Source organism: Pantherophis guttatus, chromosome 2 (assembly GCF_059756535.1).
Source record: "Pantherophis guttatus breed Tessera chromosome 2, ASM5975653v1, whole genome shotgun sequence".
Lineage (NCBI taxonomy): Eukaryota > Metazoa > Chordata > Lepidosauria > Squamata > Colubridae > Pantherophis > Pantherophis guttatus.
The window spans coordinates 134,335,253-134,356,956 of record NC_142064.1 but is presented as its reverse complement, the minus strand read 5'-3'; the positions used below and the strand labels follow the sequence as shown (position 1 = coordinate 134,356,956).

Here is a 21,704-nt window from a genome sequence, read left to right as displayed (position 1 = left end):
AGGAGCTCCGTCTTGCGCCACGTGCCCCAAAATAATAAGACATCCCCAAAAATAAGGCCAAGCACTTATTTCGGGGTTCAAAAAAATATAAGAAAGGGTCTTATTTTCGGGAAAACATGATAGTTGGATAAGTACAAAGAATAATAGAATAACAGAGTTGGAAGGGACTTTGGAGGTCTTCTAATCCAACTCTCTGCTCAGGCAGGAAACCCTGTATCCTTTCAGACAAACGGTTGTCTAATTTCTTCTTTAAAACTTCCAGTGTTGGAGCATCTACAACTTCTGGAGGCAAATTAGTGGGTCCACTAATTAATTGTTCTCACCGTCAGGAAATTTCTCCTTCTTTCTAGGTTGCTTCTCTCCTGGATTATTTTTCGTCTATTGAGATGTAGATCCGGCTGGAGATTCTGACAGTGGGTCTCAAGCATTTTGTATTGTGTATCTCAAGCATTTTGTGCATTGTGTAACCATGGTAATCATCTAACAAAGTGCTAGCTTACTTCTTGCTACACCAAGACAGATAGTAAGATTTCTTTTATCAGCTCAGTGGGATTCACGGGGTAGGCAGCTTTGTATGTAAATCTACCATCCTTGTGATTTGAGCCAGATTCTGAGCAGTTTTCAAAATTGTTGGCATCTTGATATTCCATCAGTTAAATATTGTTATACTTACCTGCCTCTATACTCCATAAGGCCTTTGTCCCCTTGCATCTAGCCATGGCAGAAACATGTTTTGACACCATTTTTCTGCCGTGGCTGTGTGACATTGCCTTCAGCTTAATCATAACCCATAGGTAAAATATGCTTAAACCACCCTTAGCAGTAAGAATGTCTGTAGTTTTCTCCCTTCTTCCAATACTATCGAAGGGCAGCCCCAAGGTATGTTAGTCACTCACTGTCTTGAAGAGGTGAGGTGACTGGGAGCAGAGCGAACACAGGTAGGAGAAGGATTTGTCATGGGAATTTCAAGGCATTATAGTTTTTTTCCCAGCAGAAGAATAGATAGACAAGCTCAGCAGTAGGAAAAGGCTCAAAAAAAGTCTTTGGATTGCAGCCCTGAGTTCAAATGACATTAGAATCTTGCGTAAAGCCTGCTATGGGGGCAGGATTTAAAAGTGGCACTGCACATGTTCTCTTATGTAAGATTTCTTTCTCAGCTTGTTGGGCAAACAGGATCCATTTGTACAGGTAGTCCTCGACTTACAACAGTTCATTTAGTGACTGTTGTTACAGTTACAACTGCACTGGAAAAAGTGACTTATGACCATTTTTCACGTTTATGACCATTGAAGCATACCCATGGTCACGTGATTTACCTTCAGATGCTTGACCACTGACTCATTTTTGTGATGGTTGCAATGTCCCAGGGTCACGTGATCACCTTTTGCAACTTTCTGACGAGCAAACTCAATGGGGAAACCAGATTCACTTAACAACTGTGTTACTAATTTAACATCTGCAGTGATTCACTTAACAAATGTGGCAAGAAAAGTCTTAAAAAGGGGCAAAACTCACTTAACAAATGTCTCAATTAACAACATAAACGTTGGGCTCAATTGTGGTCATAAGTTGAGGACTACCTGTATTTTCATCACACTACAGGTAGACCTTGTTTAACCACCACAACAAGGACAGGCCACTCAGTCATTAAGCAAAGCTGTTCCTAAGTGAAACTCCAACTGTGCTTATGAACTTGCTAATACCCTGATGGTCATTTTGAAAAATCCTTTCTTAGTGAGCACCTAGAAGCCAAGAGGAACATACGTGGCAAATTTCACGTTTGTAGGCTTTACGGTTCTGGAGATTTCGTGATTAATGCGTGAGTGGTTTTTGTTTTTATATATATAGATTGCTTTGTTTACTGCCCTGTGAAAGTCGTATATCAAAAAAAAGTAACTTGGTTTTCAAGTTACTTTTTTCCTCTCCATTGTAAGTGTGGACAGTCACAAAAAGAAGACTATTTGTATTTCATAAAAATGCAGTGCAGAAAAGGAGTGAGAAGTAGTGGGCAACATAAATTGTAGGCAGGAGATAAGAAAAATAATAAAAATAATCATTGACACAAACACTATTCACTATTAACTTTCTCTCTCTCTCTCTCTCTCTCTCTCTCTCTCTCTCTCTCTCTCTCTTTGAGAATCTCATCTATTCATTTCAGCCACAATTTTCCCAGGCTTCCACTTTCTCTCAACTCATTCACTCACTCTTCATAAATTTGTTTTACAGTTTGATTGTCATTCATTCTCTCTGTACCTCAAGCCCCTTCAACATAATTCTTTCATTCTGGCCACTCACTTTTCTATTCATTCACTCATCACCTATTTATTCTAGACACTTTTTTACCACATCCCCACTCTCACATCCTTATAATAAAATGGACAGAAGAACACTCCGCTATAAAGTCATTTTTGCTTTTTTGACAAACATTTATTCCTCACAATAAATCATACATTATCTTTCTTTCAGCATTAGCATCTTAAAATTTCTTCATTCCCCCCCCCAACATAGATAAACATAGATACACAAATGCATCTACTAGCTTTAGTTTTACCATATATGTAGAATTTACTGTTGTTTGCTTCCTTTTCCCTGACACAATTATTGTGGTGTTCATGTATTTCTTGTTGCATCAGACAATCTATCTAATATTCCCTGCAAATCATTCAGGTTGTACATTTATCCATAAAGATGCTTAAGAACCTAATTATTTCTCATAGGTTTTTTTTCTGTATTTATTCTACTTTTGCTCTGGCTTTCACTTCTTTTTGTTTTTTCCATATCTTTTTTTCTGAAGACCTATTCTCCATATTAATAGAAAATGTCTGTCTCATCTTCAGAACTGTTCAACATCCTTGTAACATTTAGTTCTTCTCAGTCTATCACATAATCAAATCAATCGTGTTTTTAGGTTTATATTTATTCTTTTGCCATGTGTCTGCCTGAATAGACAAGTGCTTACACTATATATTTGAAATTAACAGAGTTTCTTCTAAGCAAATATTCATCAATCACTATTCTTATTCATTCTGGAGCTTTTGAATAGCCCAATCATTCTTTCTATACTCTCTAGCCTTGTTCCACCCTCCATTCATATCACATAACAGTTCCCCCCCCCCCTCTTGGATTACATACAGTCAGAATGTTCTGCAATTTCCTATCTCTGGTCCATATATCAGTATCTATGGGCCCGTCTGATGCTCACTATAGCATATGGCTTCGAATTTAAGAACAGTAAATGCTAAAGAGTATTAATTAATTATTGAAATTAAAGATATCGTGTATGCTCCAAAGAGAATTGGGAAAGACGTGTTAGATCTGAATGAAGCTGTCTGATCTTATGAAGCAGAGTTAATGAATATACAGGAAACAGAAGGTGTAAATTACAAATTAAAAAGCAAAAATGTATACAAGAAACCATAAACCAATATAATTTAGGTTGTTACGAGTTCAGATGTGCTGTAAACTGCAACTATCACAACCTCTGAATCCTTAGATTCATCTGAACTCATAACAACCTAAATTATATCAGTTTATGCTTTCTCATATACCATACACTTTTGCTTCTTAATTTGTAATTTAAACCTTCTCTTTCCTGAATATTCATTGCTCCATAAGATCAGACAGCTTCATTCAGATCTAACACATCTTTCCCGAGTCTCTTTGGTTCATACCCAATATATCTTTAATTTCAATAATTAATTAATACTCTTTAGCATTTACTCTTCTTAAATTCCAAGCCATATGCCAGTGATGGCGAACCTTTTCAGCATTGAGTGCCGAAAAGGGAGTGTGCGCGTGTGTGCTTTGTGTGCGCGCGTGAACACACTCGTCAGAGACTCACCCCGGAAGAGAAGCTGCCAAGCGGGCATGCGCGCGCTGGGAAATGAACTTCTGATTTCAGCATGCACATGCACACCGGCAAGCTTGTCTTCTGGTTACTGACGCACATGTGCACGCAACGATCAGCTGGCCAGTGCACATGCGCACAACAGAAACCAGAAGACCAGCTCTTCAGGTTTCCAACACTGCTGCACATGCAAAAAACATCTGATTGTTGTGCGCATATGCACACCAGAAACCCGGAAGAGGAATAGGCACAGCTGCACATGCCAGCCGACATGGTTCCGTGTGCCACTTTGGGCACGCGTGCCATAGGTTCTCCATCACGGCCATATGCTATGGGCAGCATCAGATGGGCCCATAGATATTGATGTCTGCTCTTCCATAATGCCTTTAGATAATCACAGTTATTACATCATACCTGCTATTTAGAAAAGGAAAAACTGAATTAATAGCCCTTAGCCTTATCCATGTGTAATATTCCCCGTTAACTGGAAGAACAATTAATTTTGGCCTATATATATGGCCCAGGATACAAAGTATAATCAAAGCCCAGTTTTACCCCAGTTTAAGCTAGGATTTCTAATTTATTTTGCAAACCACATACAATGGCCCATACTCTGACCAAGCCTAAAATACATGCAGTGGCTTAACACAAGTCTTTGTAGTGGTTTTTCTTTCTTTCTTTCTTTCTTTCTTTCTTTCTTTCTTTCTTTCTTTCTTTCTTTCTTTTTTTTGGTATAACAGACTTTTTCCATTAGCACTTCAAAAAGATGGTGGACAATGTAAATCTCATTTTAGTCAATAAAGAACTGCAAAGCATGATATAGGCATATGTTGGCGTTTGCTCTGACCAATTCTATTTGTCATAGCCTCAATGGATATTTAAAAACAGTGATACTAACTAGACTGATCAAATTTCTTTCCAGAGCCCATCTTTAAAGGATAGGTAAATCTAGATCTAGATATATATAGGTCATTTCCTCACTAGTCATTTATAGCATCTTAATACCTTTTCCAGCCATTGTTGTGGCAGATCACAACTGTGACTTATTACCATTATATCAGCACAATGATAGTTAGTTTAAGACACTAAATTAACTGGTGGAAAAATCGCTATAGTTGGGAAGTGATTCAATTCTATTCAAATGATTGCCTTTCTCTTCTGTTTTAAACCAGCTATAGAACGTCTCATCACTTTAGCAAGGGTATGTGAGTGGCAAATTTTGAATAGTCAAGAAGCAAAACAGAATATTCTTTGATAAAAAGAAATCTTTTTATCAAAATATAACATCAAGCATATCAAAAAGCCCTAATGTGGCATTCCATTTAATAATGATTCTAATTAAAATAGGAAGGAATTATTTTAAAATTAACATTGTTGTCTTCATATTTCACAATATACAAATTGGAATCATGCTATTTTTCAGCCTGGCAAAGAGATCAGGAGGCATCCAGTAAAAGGAATATTGGCAAGAAAAGGACAGTGACATATTTTGTCAAAGTGTCATTAAGTGAACTGTGGTTTAAAATGCTATGTGAATCTAATCTTTTGATGTTAATTCAAAATGTCATTGGTTTGCTTTTGGGTCAGTATATTATATGATCTCAGCTACTATGGTTTGTAGATTGTGGTTTACAAATCCCAAAGGATGCATTAATTTAGCCCTTGAATCACTGTTAAAGAATTTTTAACTTCCAAGCTGTTTTGGCTTCCTCAGTCACTCACCCAGCTCTTGTGCAAAAAAATAATATTAAAAAATCCAGAAACTAGCATAAAGATTTCACATGGAATGCACAGTAGGTATTTAGAGATTTGAATACAAATGGTTTTGCATACTGTAGTAACTTGTGATTTTGAATCCATTCCACATTGGTGCATAAAGGTAAAGGTTCCCCTGCACATGCATGCTAGTTGTTTCCAGCTCTAGGGGCGGTGCTCATCTCTGTTTCTAAGCCGAAGAGCCAGCACTGTCCTAAGACGTCTCCATGGTCCTGTGGCCAGCATGACTAAATGCCAAAGACACACGGAAGGCTGTTACCTTCCCATCAAAGTGGTCCCTATTTTTCTACTTGCATTTTTTACGTGCTTTCGAACTGCTAGGTTGGCAGAAGCTGGGACAAGTAACGGGAGCTCACTCCGTTACGCAGCGCTAGGGATTCGAACTGTTGAACTGCCAACCTTCTGATCGACAAGCTCAGTCTTAGCCACTGAGCCACCGCGTCCCTACATTGGTGCATACCTGTTCCTAAATTGAGGAGTGGATTTCTGTCCATGTAGAGATAGCTCCTAGCAGATTTCAGCCAACCGTGTGTATGTGGATAATCAGTTTTTCAAATGGAGCACCATGTTGGTTTAAACTAGAGTAAGGGTGCCCATATCAGTAGGTGCAAAGCTGCTTCTGGAAGCAAGTGCTTTCTGCAGTGGCAGCAAATATGTGAATATGAACATATCCATGTGAAAGCTTCCTCTCCAGCACAGTGAAATAACTTGCAACCCATGTAGAGAATTGTAGTGATTATGATGTAAGTACAATTGGCTAGAATTGCTCCCTCAGCACTTTGGAAAGGAAACAGCCAGTGCAGAGTAGATCAGGCTTGCTTTTTCAGTATGAATAATTCTCAATAGTGCTGTCAATTGGGATATTTAGAGGCAATTAGCATTAATTGGTCCCTTTTTTCTGGCAACATCATATTATTGGTTGGACGAACACGTACAGAAACTCTGGAGATGGACACATATCAGCAGGGATCACATATCCTTAAGAGATAAGGATGGGCTTGTGTACTTGCTTAGTACTTATTTTGAAAAACATGGTCCTTTTACCTAAGGCTTTGGCATGGCTCCTGACACAGTGCCACACCCGTTTGTTCTCAAGCTGGCATCATGGCAAGCTGACTTTTCTCTGGTTCAATTGGCCAAACTCTACAGTTGCAACACTTCCACTTTTCATACTATCTTGGCTTTCTTGCAATTTTGAACTACTTGTTGAGAAGGAGGCAAGATATGAAACTCACTTATGTACTTATGAACATGATGAAATAACGAAGGAAGATATGGTTTTGTTGGTATTTAAAGAGGCATTAATGATTGGCTGAGTTCCCATACAACATTAAGCCATGTTAGGTTTTTTTTTGTTTTTTTTTGCAGATAGTAGCAGATTATGCTGATTCAGTCACTGAGGCTTATTAAAAACAGCTTTTAAATTACAGCTAATTGAACATAGCCAATTATGGCTTATTATAAACCATTATTATTGTAAACATTTAATGAACTAGGTCAATACTGGATTAGATTAGGAATAGGCAAAATGCTGCCCTTCACGTATTTTTGGACTAACATCCATCAAACTATCTGGCCAATAATTAGATTGTAGTGACTGTATCACAAACATCGGGGGTACCTGGCTGTATGACTCTGAAATAAGTTCCCCATAATACAAGGCTTTATTTCTGTATGGTCGGGTTCACAAAACACAAACATGCTAGGCTAAAATAATGTTCACTTTTTTGGGATGTTACTTTTTTGTATGAAACCAGCCAATGTGCTATGAAAATACAACCACATACAACCAATCATTTATTGCTGTAACATGCATTTAATAAAGCCAATAAAGTTTTTTATTTATTTGTAAAATTTATATGGTTGCCCGTATAGCTCTGGGTTATAACTCTGCACATACTATGAGTGCTTAATAAACAATAAATAGAAGTCACATTATTTTTTTTGTAAAAGAAATGCAATTTTTAATTTAATAATGAAGCAAAGCATATCTTACTATGATTTATAAAATTCAAGGTTTTGTTTGCATACCATTTTAAACCATAGTTAACTGAATTAACCCAATTCTTCGGTTCATAACAGAGGTAGGTTTTAGCAGATTTTGACCAGTTCTGGAGAACCGGTAGCAGAAATTTTGAGTAGTTCGGAGAACCGGTAGTAAAAATTCTGACTGGTCCTGCCACCATCTATTCTCTACCTCCCAAGTCCCAGCTGTTCGGGAGGAAATGGGGATTTTGCAGTAACCTTCCCCTGGATTGGGGAGGGAATGGAGATTTTATAGTATCCTTCCCCTGCAGTGGAGTGGGAATGGATATTTTACAGTAGCCTTCCCCTGCCATGCCCACCAAGCCACGCCCACCAAGCAATACCACGCCCACCAAGCCACACCCACAGAACCAGTAGTAAAAAAATTTGAAGTAAAAAAATCTGGTTCATACCATTGAGAACATCAACTAATTACTGGCTGGATTGGCACAACACTTTCACTGTGTTTTGTTCATTTGTGACTTAATATTGCATGAACTACTAGTGCAGTTGATAAAACAAGATACATGGATCAGTGTACGGGGAAAACCCACTCAACAATAGATTACAGAGTAGTTAAGGAAAATTGTGCAGCAGCCTATGCAATCACACCCTAACTTCCCCTTATATCCTGAATGAGGTAATGTGGCAACACATTCTATTTAGGTTCTAGGACATGGTGAATCAAATGTCTGGAGCAGTGGTGGGTTTCAAATTTTTTTACTACCGGTTCTGTGGGCATGGCTTGGTGGATGTGGTGTGGCTTGGTGGGCGTGGCAGGGGAAGAATACTGTAAAATCTCCATTCCCTCTCCAATCCAGGGGAAGGATACTGCAAAATCCCCATTTCCTCCCGATCAGTTGAGATTTGGGAGGCAGAGAATAGATGGGGGTGGGGCCAGTCAGAATTTTTACTACCAGTTCTCTGAACTACTCAAAATTTCCGCTACTGGTTCTCCAGAACTGGTCAGAACCTGCTGAAACCCACCTCTGGTCTGGAGCATTCAAAAAAACTGCCAGTCATTTTCCAATGGTTAGATTTAGGACTATGTAGAGGAAAAACAGACATAGTCTGGGGGCGGAGTCAAGAGAGGAATCAGCCTAGAGTCGTTACAATCCCACAAGTGAGCCAAGTCAAGCCCTCCTTGAATTCCATGATCTAGCACCAATTTAGAGCTCATTCTTGTGCGTAGGCACCAGCAGTAAGTCAGCTTAATTGGAACATGGGATCCTGATTCTCTGCACCTGACAGACTATTAGCTCTGGCCAAATGACCAATGATCGCGTGGTAGCCCCTGAGATTTTTTTTTTGCAGCCCAGATCTGGTGGTGGTGGTGCTGCTGCTGCTACACCCTTGCTATCCCAATGGATGAGAATGCACTGTTCCCCCAGGGCAGTGGTGGGATTGAGCCAGTTCGCACCACTTCGGGAGAACCGGTTGTTAACTTTCTGAGCAGTTTGGCGAACTGGTTGTTGGAAGAAATCATTAAGGCAGAGAACCGGTTGTTAAATTATCTGAATCCCACCCAGGGATGCCCCAGGGCCATATCCACAAAGCTCGATGTTTCTCCGCAGCACCAAACACTTATTGTGGCTAAATCAATACTGGCATTAAAAAGGCATTCAATTGAGATGACCAACTCCAGACACCTTAACCCGTCTCTCTCTCTTGCCTGATGGAGCCACTTGTCCGGCTTGTCCAGCTTCTGTGAGTAAGGAAGGGAAAGGGCAGATGGTGGGGTGGCTAAGCAGGGCGGGCTCCCTAGCCACCTATAACTACACAGGCAAACCCCCTTCCTTCTCTAATTACCCCCACCGATCCCATGGCAGGCAGGCAGGCAAGCATTAGGCAGCGGAGGCTAACCTCCAGATGTGGGCCTTCCCAGCACTTTGCCATAGATTTGACTGATGACCTTGGCAACGGGGCGAACTGAGGAAGTCAATTAGGCTGGCTAATTTAGCTCTGCGTCGAAAGATGTAACATCTGCGCTCCCCGCCCCCTCCCCTCATCCTCTCTCCTTTTGGCCAGCACCGGAAGGGCGTGTTAGGTTCAGACATGCCCTAATAGGACCCCGCCCCGTGTAATGTCTGAAGAGCGGCTGAGAAAAGGGAAGAGATCTTGTGTGCGCAAAGAGATCCAGTCCGGGATTTCCTCGTGTCTCGGCGCAAAAAAAAAAAAAAAAAAAAAAAAAAAGCCCTCACTACTTGGCGTGTGTATATTCAATGTGATAAGTCTCCACATCTCGTCTCTCCCGCCTCCCCCTCTTTTTTTTTCTTTTTCCTTTTTTTTTTTTACATTTTAAATCCTTTTTCCTTCTCCTCCCATCCTTTTCCTCTTAACTCGGGACCGTCGGAGATACAGCAAGCGATCGTGACACAGGGAAGAGCTTCCGTTTTTTTTTTTTTCTTTTTCTTTCTTTCTTTCTTTCTTTTTTTTTTTCCGGGAATCAGCCTCACAGCGAAGGGGTTGGCTGCTAGTGCTGACATAGCTCTGCTTTTTTTTTTTTTTTTTATGATTTCCACGCGTTTTTTCCCCCACCCACCGCCGCTATCTCCGCATTTCTGCCTGCCGCTAGCCGCTGCTTTCGCCAGTGCTATAGAAGCAGCTTGCACGGAGGAGCGCGTGCAAAGCAAAGATGCGCTAAAAAAAGTAGAAACCACCCGAGGGGAGGGGGACAGAGACCCCCCCCACCTCTCCTTTTTCCAAAACCAACGGGAGGAGGAGGAGGAGGAGGGAATTGCTGCAGCAGAGGCGGGTGATTTGAGGGGTGGGGGGGGTGGGGGAGAGCTGAAAGAAGGTGTCCGACTGGCCTCTCGCTCAGCTTGGGCGGATTACAGCAAGCCGGGAAGGCCGACGAAGAGGGCTGGGGCGACGGGCAAAAGGATGCACCGTAGGAGCGCTGCAAATGACGAGACCGGAGGGGAAAGTGTGAAAGATCCTGGCAACTCGCCAGCACTATGAGGTCTGCACTGAGGGGCTACCGAGGTTGCCGCAGCACCACAAAAGGGGACATGCTTGCAACGAAGCTGTGATTTTTTTTTATTTTTTTTATATATATATATATATATTTTGCCTTCTACCCCCATCTCCTCCCTTGTCCCCTTCTTCTTCCCTGCGCCGGGCTTCTCTGCACGGGAACAGCCATCCTTTTTGCCTCCTGCCGTTTGCCTCTTCGGAAGCCACCGCATCCCACGCCGGTGGCTGAGATTTCTTCCTGGAAAGAGGCTGAGCACCCCACCCCCTTTGCCCAGCTTCTGGCGTTTGGACTTTATTTCCGCTGGCAAAGGGGCTGCTTGGAAGATGCTCACCTTCAGGCCTTCGGCAGCTGAGCTGCAGGGAAGTGGATAAATAAGGTTTGGAAGAGATGCTCCAGCTCCTGCAGCATTCCTCTGGAGCTGCCCTTTGTGCATGGACAGAGCAGGGGAGGCGTTAGGGTTCCAGCTGGCGGCTGGCATCCGCTGCCATCCAGAGGGGGTGGCAACCACCCAACCGGCGGCGGCGGCAGAAGCAGCAGCAGCAGCAGCAGCAGCAAGAGGAGAAACGTCTGGCAGATGCTGGCTAACGGTGTGGGCACTGCCGCCGTCCGTTCCCCCAGGCACTCATGAGCAGAGGAGCAACCCTGCAGCGAAGGACGACCTACCTGATCTCCCTGACCCTTGTGAAGCTCGAGTCCGTTCAGCAGCTCCAGCAAGGGGAACAGCAGCAGCAGCAGCAGCAGCAACCGCCAGAGGATGAGAAGGCAAGGGCTGAGGATGGGGCTTCTCAGCCGGAGGGCAGAGCAGGCAGCCTCCCCTCCAGCCCTATGGCTTTTCCATCAGTTGCCGAATCCTCCGGGTTAAGGAGCCACAAGGAAGCTGAGGAGGCGGCCAAGATCAAGAGGCAAGAGCGCATCTTCCACCGGCAGGATGCGCTCTGGATTAGCACCAGCAGCGCCAGCACTCCCGACTACCTACTGCAGTTGTCGCCAGGCTGCCCTGAGACGCCTGGCCCATCCCCATCCCCTGATGGCACTGGGCGAGCTGGATCTCTCTGGACCCCACCCAGCAGCAGCAGCAGCCAAGGCAGTCCTTGGGATCCAAATCTCGGATTAACAGCAGCTGCCCCCAGGTCCAAAGCCACCATCAGCTTGGATGCACCAGCCATGATGCCGAGATCTGAGGTGCTGGGAACTTCAGTGGCTCCAGTTGTGCCCCCCAAGCCTGACCCACTGGTGCTCCCTGTTGCACCAGCTGTGCCCCCCAAACCTGAGATGGCGTTGACCTCCAAATCTCAGCCAGCTGTCCCCTTTATCGCTCCGCCTCTGGCTCCTAAACCTGAGCCTGTGGTGCCCTTCCAGCGTGAGGCAACTATGCCATGCATAGCCCCAGTTCTGCCACCCAAACCCGAACCAGCAATTCCCTCTATAGCCCCCATCATCCCCCCCAAACCAGAACCACCTGTGGGCATTATCTTTTCATCTGCTCCTCCCAAACCTGTGATGGTCGGCCCTTCGGTCTCCTCCACTCTCCTTTCTAAGCCTGAAGGTACTTTTGCCCCGTCAGCTCCTGCTGTAGCTCCAAAGCCCAAAGCCATTTTGGTTCCAGTCATGCCCGGTGTGCCGCCAAAACCAGAAGTGGTTCTGATCCCCTCCAAGGCTGGGTTGAAGGAAACCTTGGAGATCCCTGGAGATGAGTTGCCAATCCCACCTCCAACCACTGCCAGCTGCTCCTCCAGTGCTGCTGCACCTGGACGCCGGATGTTGGTCAGTCACGCTAGCTGGGGTGGCCCTGAGCCTGGGACCATGGAAATGACGGTGAGCCGTGTGGGTGTTTCTTCCTTCTCTCACTCGGGAGCCTCCTCTCCTCACCCCGCTGCTGGAAATCGTCGCCTCCGCTTGGCCACAAATAAGCCTTTCAAAACGGTGACCACCACGGGGGCTAAGGTGGGTACAGAGTCAAAAGCCAGCAAGGGGAGTCACAAAGGGGGTACCCCAAATCGCCTGTCGTGGCCGGAGAGTGAAGTCAAGGGCCGCATGAAGGTGGCAGTCAAAGGGAGCGGGGAGACTGTCCCCCGAGGAGGGTCCAGGGCGAAACTGTCGCCTCACAAAAACAAAAGCAAGACTCTGGACAACAGTGACCTCAACCATGGCCCAGTCAGCTTAGCCTCATCTGGTTCTTGCTCCTCAGAGGCTGCAGTAGGGCTGAAGAGAGGCCGGGAGGGTGGAAGGGCCTCCACTCGTGACCGAAAAATGCTCAAGTTCATCAGTGGCATCTTCACCAAGAGTCCGGCTTCCACTCCCACTCACCCTGGGCCTGGCTGGAGTCTGAGCCATAAAGAGCTGCTTAGTGCTGAGCTGGCCAAGGGAGAATTACCCAGTAAGTATTGGACCCTGCTTTCTGGATGAGAGCGTGGGGATAGGTGGGACCTCCTGTCCACTGATCTTGAGTGTGGATGCTGTGGACTAAATAATGAAGAGGGCTTGAGGACCTGACTGTTTAATATTGTGATTGGTAGATGTTAGACCTCCAAATCTTGGTTTGCAATATAGGAGAAGAAAGAGTAGACAGATTTCCTCAGCCTGTGATACCTTCTAAGATTTTAGGACTACCATTCCCAGAATTCCAACTACTGGGGGATTCTGTGTGACATAATTCAATATAGGCAACAAGTTGGCATGCTATTTTTTGCAAAGAATTGCAGTAGTAGAAACATAGGGTCTCCTCCCCTCCCATTGTTAATCATGATTCCTTTGTAGAGCCTCTTGTCTAACCTGATCCTGTATTAGATTTCCCATAGAAGATCCTACTGTCTGAGAAGGAAATTCTGGGCAGCCTAGCCTTGTTGCCAAGGTGATAGTAGATCATGGCCACCAATAAATGTGTATACTCACATTGGGAAAGTGTTGAGGTTAGAAGGGATCTCTTGCTCCCAGCTAAATGCTACTGCAACTGAATCAGTTAGGGATATGCCTGAGGTTTTCAGATGACCTCCATGTCATCTCCCCTGCGAGAAACTCGGGAGAGAATATTATTAGCACCTTTGATGGGAATATGTAGATGATTTGAAGGATTCTTTCTCAAGATTGCATGGAGTAAATCTGTATTAGACAAGCACATGTAGCAGGGGTCACCTCAGGCTCCTCCTCACCCCCAGCTTGGAACAGGTGTGTGGGGTACAAACGATGGAGTGAAAGCACTGGGTAATTTCAGATTGCAAATCCCAGGGTTCTGGTTTAGGCAAACCAGCTTCTATTTCCTCAAGCTAGAGATGATAGTTTTCTAAAGGATACGATCTTCTGTTTTTTTTTTAATCTTCCCCTTATCAGATAATGTGGAGCCATCTAGGATCCAGCTTTGTTCCTTAGAGTTCTACCAAGGATGGATTTCATAGCAAGCTGTTTCTGAATTCTTTACCATGCCACACAGATTCAAATTTTGCCAAGGCAGAAGTGGCAAGCACAATATGGAGTCTATTTCTGCAGCAAATTGTTCTCTTGCTTGTTGAGTTGAACCAGATGATGATGATGATGATGATGATGATGATGATGATGATGATGATGATGATTACTAGTTGCTTCAGGAGAATTGTGTGAGAAAATGAGATGGGGTGTGAGGTGTGTATGTCTAACATAAATCTAAAGAGATGACGACGACGTTGTGATGCCAAAAAGTGTGTTTGACTGTCAATAAAAACCAAGTACCACGTTTTGCTGTTTTACGCCAGGGAGAAATTATTGGCATTCAACTTAATTAACAGGCAAATAAAAGAATTAAATATATAAATATCAGTGATGATGCTCTGTTGTTCGGTAATAGAGATTTCCAGTGGAAACATATTTATGAGTCTTCTGTATGATTATATGGGCATTAAAATCTATATGGAACTTGATTTGAAATTTGACAGCCTCTCAGAGGTGTGCTTGTTAGGCAGGAAACATACAGTTTTCATAGTTGTGAAGCTCAATGTACATTGTCCCATCTCCCTTATGCAAAAGGTCATTCCTTTGCAAGGCTCTTTGCGACTTGTGACACAGCCTCCAACTGCATCCTTTTCCTGCTGCTGTTTCCTTCATTCGTTTGGAAAGAGAGCATGGCTAAGCAAGAGAGGGCATGCTTTCTATACTGAAGGTCCCAGATTCGGTCTCCAGCATTTCCAGGTAAAGAAATTGAATACCTGGAGATATGAAGAAGACCTCTATGTTCCCAGAGAGTTCCCCCCCCCCCGAGTAGATTATACTAGATGGAAATATTCATGGTGGACAGCAACTTCCGGTTTGCATGTTTTCGATTGGTTTAAAGCTGAAACAACAGTAGAAAATCTGCTATGAGAGAAATGAATATAGTTAGTCCTTGAGTTACGACCACAATTGAGCACAAAATTTACACTGCTAAAGCGAAACATTGGTTAAGTGAGGTTTGCCCCCTTTTACAACTTTTCTTGCCACAGTTGTTAAGTGAATCATTGCATTTGTTAAGTTAGCAACATGGTTGTTAAGTGAATCTGGATTCCCCATTGACTTTGCTTGTCAGAAGGTCACAAAAGGGGATCGTGTGACCCCGGGGGATTCTAACCATCATAAATATGAACCAGTTGCCAAGCTTCCGAATTTTGATCATGTGACCATGGGGATGCTACAATGGTTGTAAGTGTGAAAATCGGTCATCCGTCACTTTTTTCAGTGCCGTTGTAACTTTGAACGGTCACTAAATGAACTGTTGTATGTCGAGGATTACTGTATTTGCAGGTAATATAGGAAGATATTTGCATCTGTTAATGTGTCATTTTCCCTTATTAAAGAGCAAGAGTAGGATTTCAATTCCCTTGGACTGAATTTTGGACTTCAGTTAATATTAGCTCTGGCAAGCATGGGCAGTGACAGTGGAATTTAGAAATGGTAATGCAAAACATCTGGAAGAAACAGGTTAGCTTTCGATTTGGAAGTATAATTCTGAAAAATCACCACATTAACATCTAACACTTCTATCAACTGATGACTAGAAGGACTGTGCTAAATCAATCCAAGTTTTTATATGTGGCATATTCTGTTAGGCTGCCTAGTTCCCCCAGATATGCTTCTCCATAATCCCCAACCAGAATGGCCAATTAGCTTGGAATTGGGGGCACTGAAGTTTAGTTATCTGGTAGATAGCCACTTGAGTCCTTGGTGTTGGTTTTAGTATCCTTCCTCAAATTGCTAACTCGATTTTTAATAACTTGCAGAAAGCCAATAGAGTGCAAGTAGGCCAAATTTCTTTGGGGGGAGGGGCAAGGAGAAAAGAGCTGCCTACAAACCTCCACCTCATTTCCTTCATGAAAGTTGGAGGGTCCTAAGCAATTTCTCCCAAGATGTGTGATTGTGGTGGACTGCAATTGGGTGGAGATGATGTCCCTACAGGTGCTCTGGGACCATCTTCATAGGACTCTAAAGATCAAATTTGGCACATTGAATTGCACTTAGAAACTAATATTGAGACAGCTCAGGGCCTGAAGGAGAGATATAATATGCTCATGATGATATGTATCTACCAACAACTGGGCTGCTGCATTCTGATCAATTGAAGCTTCGAAATGGTCTTCAAAGGCTGAGGTGGTCTAGCAGGGATGGGAAATTATGATCCTTTTATGATCCGTGGACTTCAACTCCTAGAATTCCTGACCCAGCATTTGTCAAACCTGAAAGCCATCTTTTACAGTTGGGCCTTCAGGCCTGCCACATTTTCTACTGTGGGAAAATGGGAGGGGAAATTGTATAGAGCAGGGGTGGGCAACTGTGGCCCTTTTACAACCTGTGGACTTCAACTCCCTGAATTCCTGAGACAGCCAAGCTGGTTGTCTTGTCAACTAGGTTGTAAAAGCTGGCTCAGGAATTCTGGGAGTTGAAGTCCACAGGTCGTAAAAGGGCCACAGTTCCCCACCCTTGGTATAGAGCATGGGTGATATATAGCCAACATAACATTCTTTTCTCAGAAAGTCAAGGCCACAGTGCCCTGCAGCTGCGATGAGGTGACTGGGAGGTATCTCCAGTTTTGGATGGTGCCTGATTGGATCAGGTGATGGACATGTGGGTGCTGGGCAGGGACTTGAACTTTATTTTAGGTTGGAAAAACCTGGAAGCTTTCAGATTCGGGTTTTCCCAGATGTGCCAATATGACATCTTCAGTAAAATGGAACTTTGAGGAAATTCAAGCCTCGGAGTCTTCTTTCATTGGAGGTGTTACTTGGAACCCTGACAGCACGGCTGGCTCAGAAATTCTGGGAGTTGAAGTCCACAAGTCATAAAGGGGCCTTAGTTCCTCACCTCTGGTCTAGACAAATATTCATTGGGACATACCTTATTGCTACAAAGGTCTCTAACTCTAGATGGGGCTAGTATTTCTGTGTCAGGCATAGCTTGATAAAATCCCCTGGCCATGGCTCCTATTGGACATTTAGGCCAGAAATTCAAGAAGCCTGTCAGGTCATGAATCTATTCTTTCAGGGCCAGGGCCTCCTCACACAGAGACAATATCGGAAGCCTCAAGGAGCCTTGATGAACAAACAGCAGCTTCAGTCTATTTCATCCCAACAGTATCCTCTTTTTCAGTTAAATATTTTAGAGGAGGAATAAAAAAGAGATAAAAACATATAAAAAGAACTGTTGTTTAAATGTATTAATTATATATTTGGAACTTGTAAGCACCCAGAATCTTTTGGAAAGGGCAGCCATAAAAATGTTATAAATAATAATAAAACAATAATAAAAGGGGATGCAATTAATAAACTACAAATAAGTGAGCAAGGGAAGGGAATTGGAAAGTAATGGAGTTCTCCAATATCACTTTAATTATTTATGAATTGTAAAATGTTATGTTACTTTAAAAAGCTAGGAAGCTTTAAGGAAAGAGTGTGCATCAGGAACCATAGTGAACAAAGTTTAAATCACTGAGTGAAATTATAAGCTATAATTAATTATCTATTCAGACTGGAATATCTCATGAACTTAGATTTTATGTATAGAAAAGCTCAAATTTGGTTGAGGTACAGACCCATCTATTAAGTTATCATCCAGGAACGGTTTCCAATTAGAATTAAATTTTTACGACAGATTTACTTTTAAGAGATTTTGGATAGCAAAGCATTTTCCTGTAACTTTGTTAACCATTTTTCCAAGGAGGGAATCAAACGGCTTTTCCAGCAAGAAGCATTTAATATTATTTGGCAATTAACATATACAAAGCTAGTTCAGTATTCTTTGAAAGAATATGTGGTTTAGTAAAAATTAATAACAATATGACAGGTCAAAATGGGAATTTGGTTTTTAAAATGTGTTTCATTCTAATGTAAATCACTTCCCAAAACTGAGCTTTACAACTGTCAGCCTCCCAAGTAGACCAGACAGGAAACATGACAAGATAAGCTAATTCTACTTTAATATAAGGCTACATTAGCAGAATCTTTCAAGCTGAAAGTACAGATCTCCCACTGTCTCTTTTTACCACCTGATTAGTTGGGGCAGAGCCTTTCTAAGTTCCTTGCTCTCCCCATTACTCAGTTGTGGGCACCTCCTCCTTTTATTTAATCATTCTCTAGGCATCATCTCTCCCCTCCAAACCAAGATCATTCTCACGTTCCATTATATCCAGTGGTGGGTTTCCAATATTCTTACCACCAATTCGCCCTGCGCGCGCACCAGTGGTGGGTTTCAAATTTTTTTACTACCGGTTCTGTGAGTGTGGCTTGGTGGGCATGGCATGGCTTGGTGGGCGTGGCAGGGGAAGGATACTGTAAAATCTCCATTCCCACCCCACTCCAGGGGAAGGATACTGTAAAATCCCCATTCCCTCCCCACTCCGGGGGAAGGTTACTGCAAAATCCCCATTTCCTCCCAATCAGCTGGGACTTGGGAGGTAGAGAATAGATGGGGGCAGGACCAGTCAGAATTTTTACTACCGGTTCTCCGAACTACTCAAAATTTCCTCTACTGGTTCTCCAGAACTGGTCAGAACCTGCTGAAACCCACCTCTGGCGTGCACGCCTGCTTTATGCGCACGCACGACTTCCGTGCATGCATCTGGCCTTCCGCGCATGCTCTTTGCTCTCACGCACGCCTTCCACACATGTGCTCAGCCTCGAAAACGTGGCTAAATAGGATGGCATTACACCACGGTGGGTGGGTCGGTCCACCCACAGTCACAGCTACTACCTCTGATTACAACATTGCTACCATATATACCAGGAGGGAGGAATTAAACCTGCTCATTTCACTATTTAGATCCTCCCTGCTTCTAGACAACTCCAGGCTGGCCTAGCAAAGCAAAATAAAGCTGGGTGTCATCAGCATATTGATATTCCTCGGCAATGTCATATACTGTGAATGTTAAAAAGCAAGGGAGAAAAGAGCAAACCTTATGATAGTCCATAAGTGAGTAACCACTTGACTTCCCCCCACCCCCAATTCTTCACCACCGACTAGAACTGCCCATGCGAAGGAAGAGTAGAACCAAGTTATACAGTACAGGTAGTCCTTGACTTACAGCCACAATTATAAGTTCAAACTTTCTGTTGTTAAGTGAGACATTTGCTAAGTGAGTTTTGCCCCATTTTACGACCTTTCTTGCCACAGTTAAGTGAAGTAAATTAGTAACCCGGTTGTTGAGTGAATCTGGCTTCCCCATTGATTTTGCTGGCCAGAAGATCGCAAAAGGTGATCATGTGATCTTTGGGACACAGTAGCGGTCATAAGTATGAACCAGTTGCCAAGCATCTGAATTTTGATCACATGATCACGGGAACGCTTCAAAGGTCGTAACTGTGAAAGATGGTCACAAGTCACTTTTTTCAGTGCTGTTGTAATTTTGAATGGTCACTAAATGAACTTTTGTAAGTGGAGGACTGCCTGAAACAGCAAAAACAACAAAACAAAACTGGGACCATTAACAAATAGTAAACATTGACCCCAGTCCCCAAGTCCTAAAAGTGCCCAGAAGGCTAACATGATTGATGGTATCAAAAGTTTGCTGAGAGTTCTAAAATGGCCAGGGCAGAAGCACTATTTTCATCCACGACAAACAACCATCCACTGATTCCACCAATGCTGTCTCCGTCCCATGCCCAGCAGAGGTGGGTTTCAGCAGGTTCTGACCAGTTCTGGAGAACCGGTAGCAGAAATTTTGAGTAGTTCGGAGAACCGGTAAATACCATCTCTAACTGGCCCCACCCCCATCTATTCTCTGCCTCCTGAGTCCCAGCTTATCAGGAGGAAATGGGGATTTTGCAGTATCCTTCCCCTGCCACGCCCACCAAGCCATGCCATGCCCACCAAGCCACGCCCACCAAACAGGTAGTAAAAATTTTTGAATCTCATCACTGTTCTGAAAAGAATCCAGATAACCTGCTTCCTCTTAGGTGCCTTACTGGGTAGTTGTTTACCACCTGTGATCTCAATAACCTTTCCTAGAGAGGCTAGAGATTGTGCAATCAATTCAAATGAATACAAATCCAGAGAGGGCCTCTTAAGAGAGTGAATTACGGCCTCTTTCAAGTGTTCCAGCACTTTCTCCTCTCTTTGCTCAGGACCACTTTTTTGACCCAACCACTCACACACCCTCTGGACCCCCAGAAGAGCCAGGAGAGGCAAGAATCGAAACAGACAAGTGACTAGGGACAAATGACAGAGCACTCTTCATCATTTGCCATCACTAGTCATGGCAAGACTCCACTCACTAAAGTGCTTTCTCTCTCATACAGTTGAGTCAGCCTTCCACCCTTCTGAGGTGGGTAAAATGAAGACCCAGATTGTTGGGGGAAATATGCTGACTCTGTAAACCGCTTAGAGAGGGTTGTAAAAGCACCGTGAAGCGGTATATAAGTCTAAGTGCTATTGCTATACCTTCTGCCTTCAAAAAAAAAACCCTAAAGTATGGGATGGGCAGCTCCTGGACCTGTATATATTTAGATTTGCTTCTGGGTTTGTTCTTGTTGTAGGAGGAATGGAGGGATAGAGACAGAGGAGCTGCTACTCCAATTGCTCTCTGAAGTGAGATGTTAATTGAATTGGAAAGTTGGATTAAAGGGTATATTGTAAGAAACAGAATTACTTCTCTCCTCTGATGAACTAAGGCAACTGCACTGACAGCATGAAACATCCCTGCACATCTAGTCCTGCCAGCAAAGAAAGTACAATAATCACGTTTTGTCAAAAAAATCCAAAATCTATCACAAATTATAAATTGACCTTTATTAACAGCTCAGAAATCACACACACACCCACACACAAAAAAAGCTTTCAGGATCTTCATATTTCTTCATCAGATAAGAGGTGGGAGAAAAGCTGAGAGTGATGAAATTTGCATGATCAAAATACTATTCCACCCAGACATCTTGCCAAAAAGAAATAGAGATTTTGTGGAGGTTCATAATACAGCTTTCTCCCCAAGATGGAAATGCTGGTTGAAAATGCTGATTCTTTTCTTAAATCAGGCATGGGCAACCTTTGTTGTCCAGTTTGGCTCTATAATTTCCAAAGGTTCTTGTCATTAGCCAAGCCTCACAGGAGTTGATATCTAAAAAAAATACCCAAAGGACATCTGGTTGCCCCTCCCTCTTGGATGTCACAATGGCACTGAAAAAAAGTGACAAGACCATTTTTCACACTTATGACCATTGCAGTATCCCCATGGTCATGTGGTTTACATTTGGATGCTTGACAAATGACTCATATTTATGACGGTTGCAGTGTTGGGGGGGGGTGTCATTTGATCACCTTTTATGACCTGACAAGCAAAGTCAATGGGGAAGCCAGATTCACTTAACAATCGTGTTATTAATTTAACAACTGCAGTGATTCACTTAACAAATGTGGCCAGAAAAGTCATAAAATGGGGCAAAACTCATTTAACAAATTTCTCATTTAGCATCATACACTTTGGACTCAATTGAGGTCATAAGTCAAGGACTACCTGTACTGAGCAATTTCTTGACAGAGGAAAGAATTTGGGATGCTCTTCTATAATGATATTTGTGATAGTTAAGTAATATTTAAACCACGGTCAAAAAGTTGTTTCTTTCATTGAAACCCTAGACTGTAGCTTGTAGGCCT

At 43.1% G+C, this 21,704-nt stretch overlaps 1 protein-coding gene across 3 annotated transcripts in view; it reads left to right on the top strand.

Annotated features, from left to right (window-relative positions):
• The window catches only part of AGAP2 (ArfGAP with GTPase domain, ankyrin repeat and PH domain 2), a 183,729-nt gene that overhangs the window by 74,248 nt on the left and 87,777 nt on the right, over positions 1-21,704 (top strand). For 2 of the 3 annotated variants that reach the window (XM_034412192.3, XM_034412191.3), the window contains exon 1: positions 9,854-13,002. The exons of the other annotated variant lie outside the window; for it this stretch is intronic. In XM_034412192.3, the coding sequence (XP_034268083.2) occupies positions 11,250-13,002 (1,753 nt within the window). In that variant the 5' untranslated portion in view covers positions 9,854-11,249. Of the gene's footprint in view, positions 1-9,853; positions 13,003-21,704 lie in introns of those variants that run through there. 3 annotated transcript variants of the gene reach the window in all.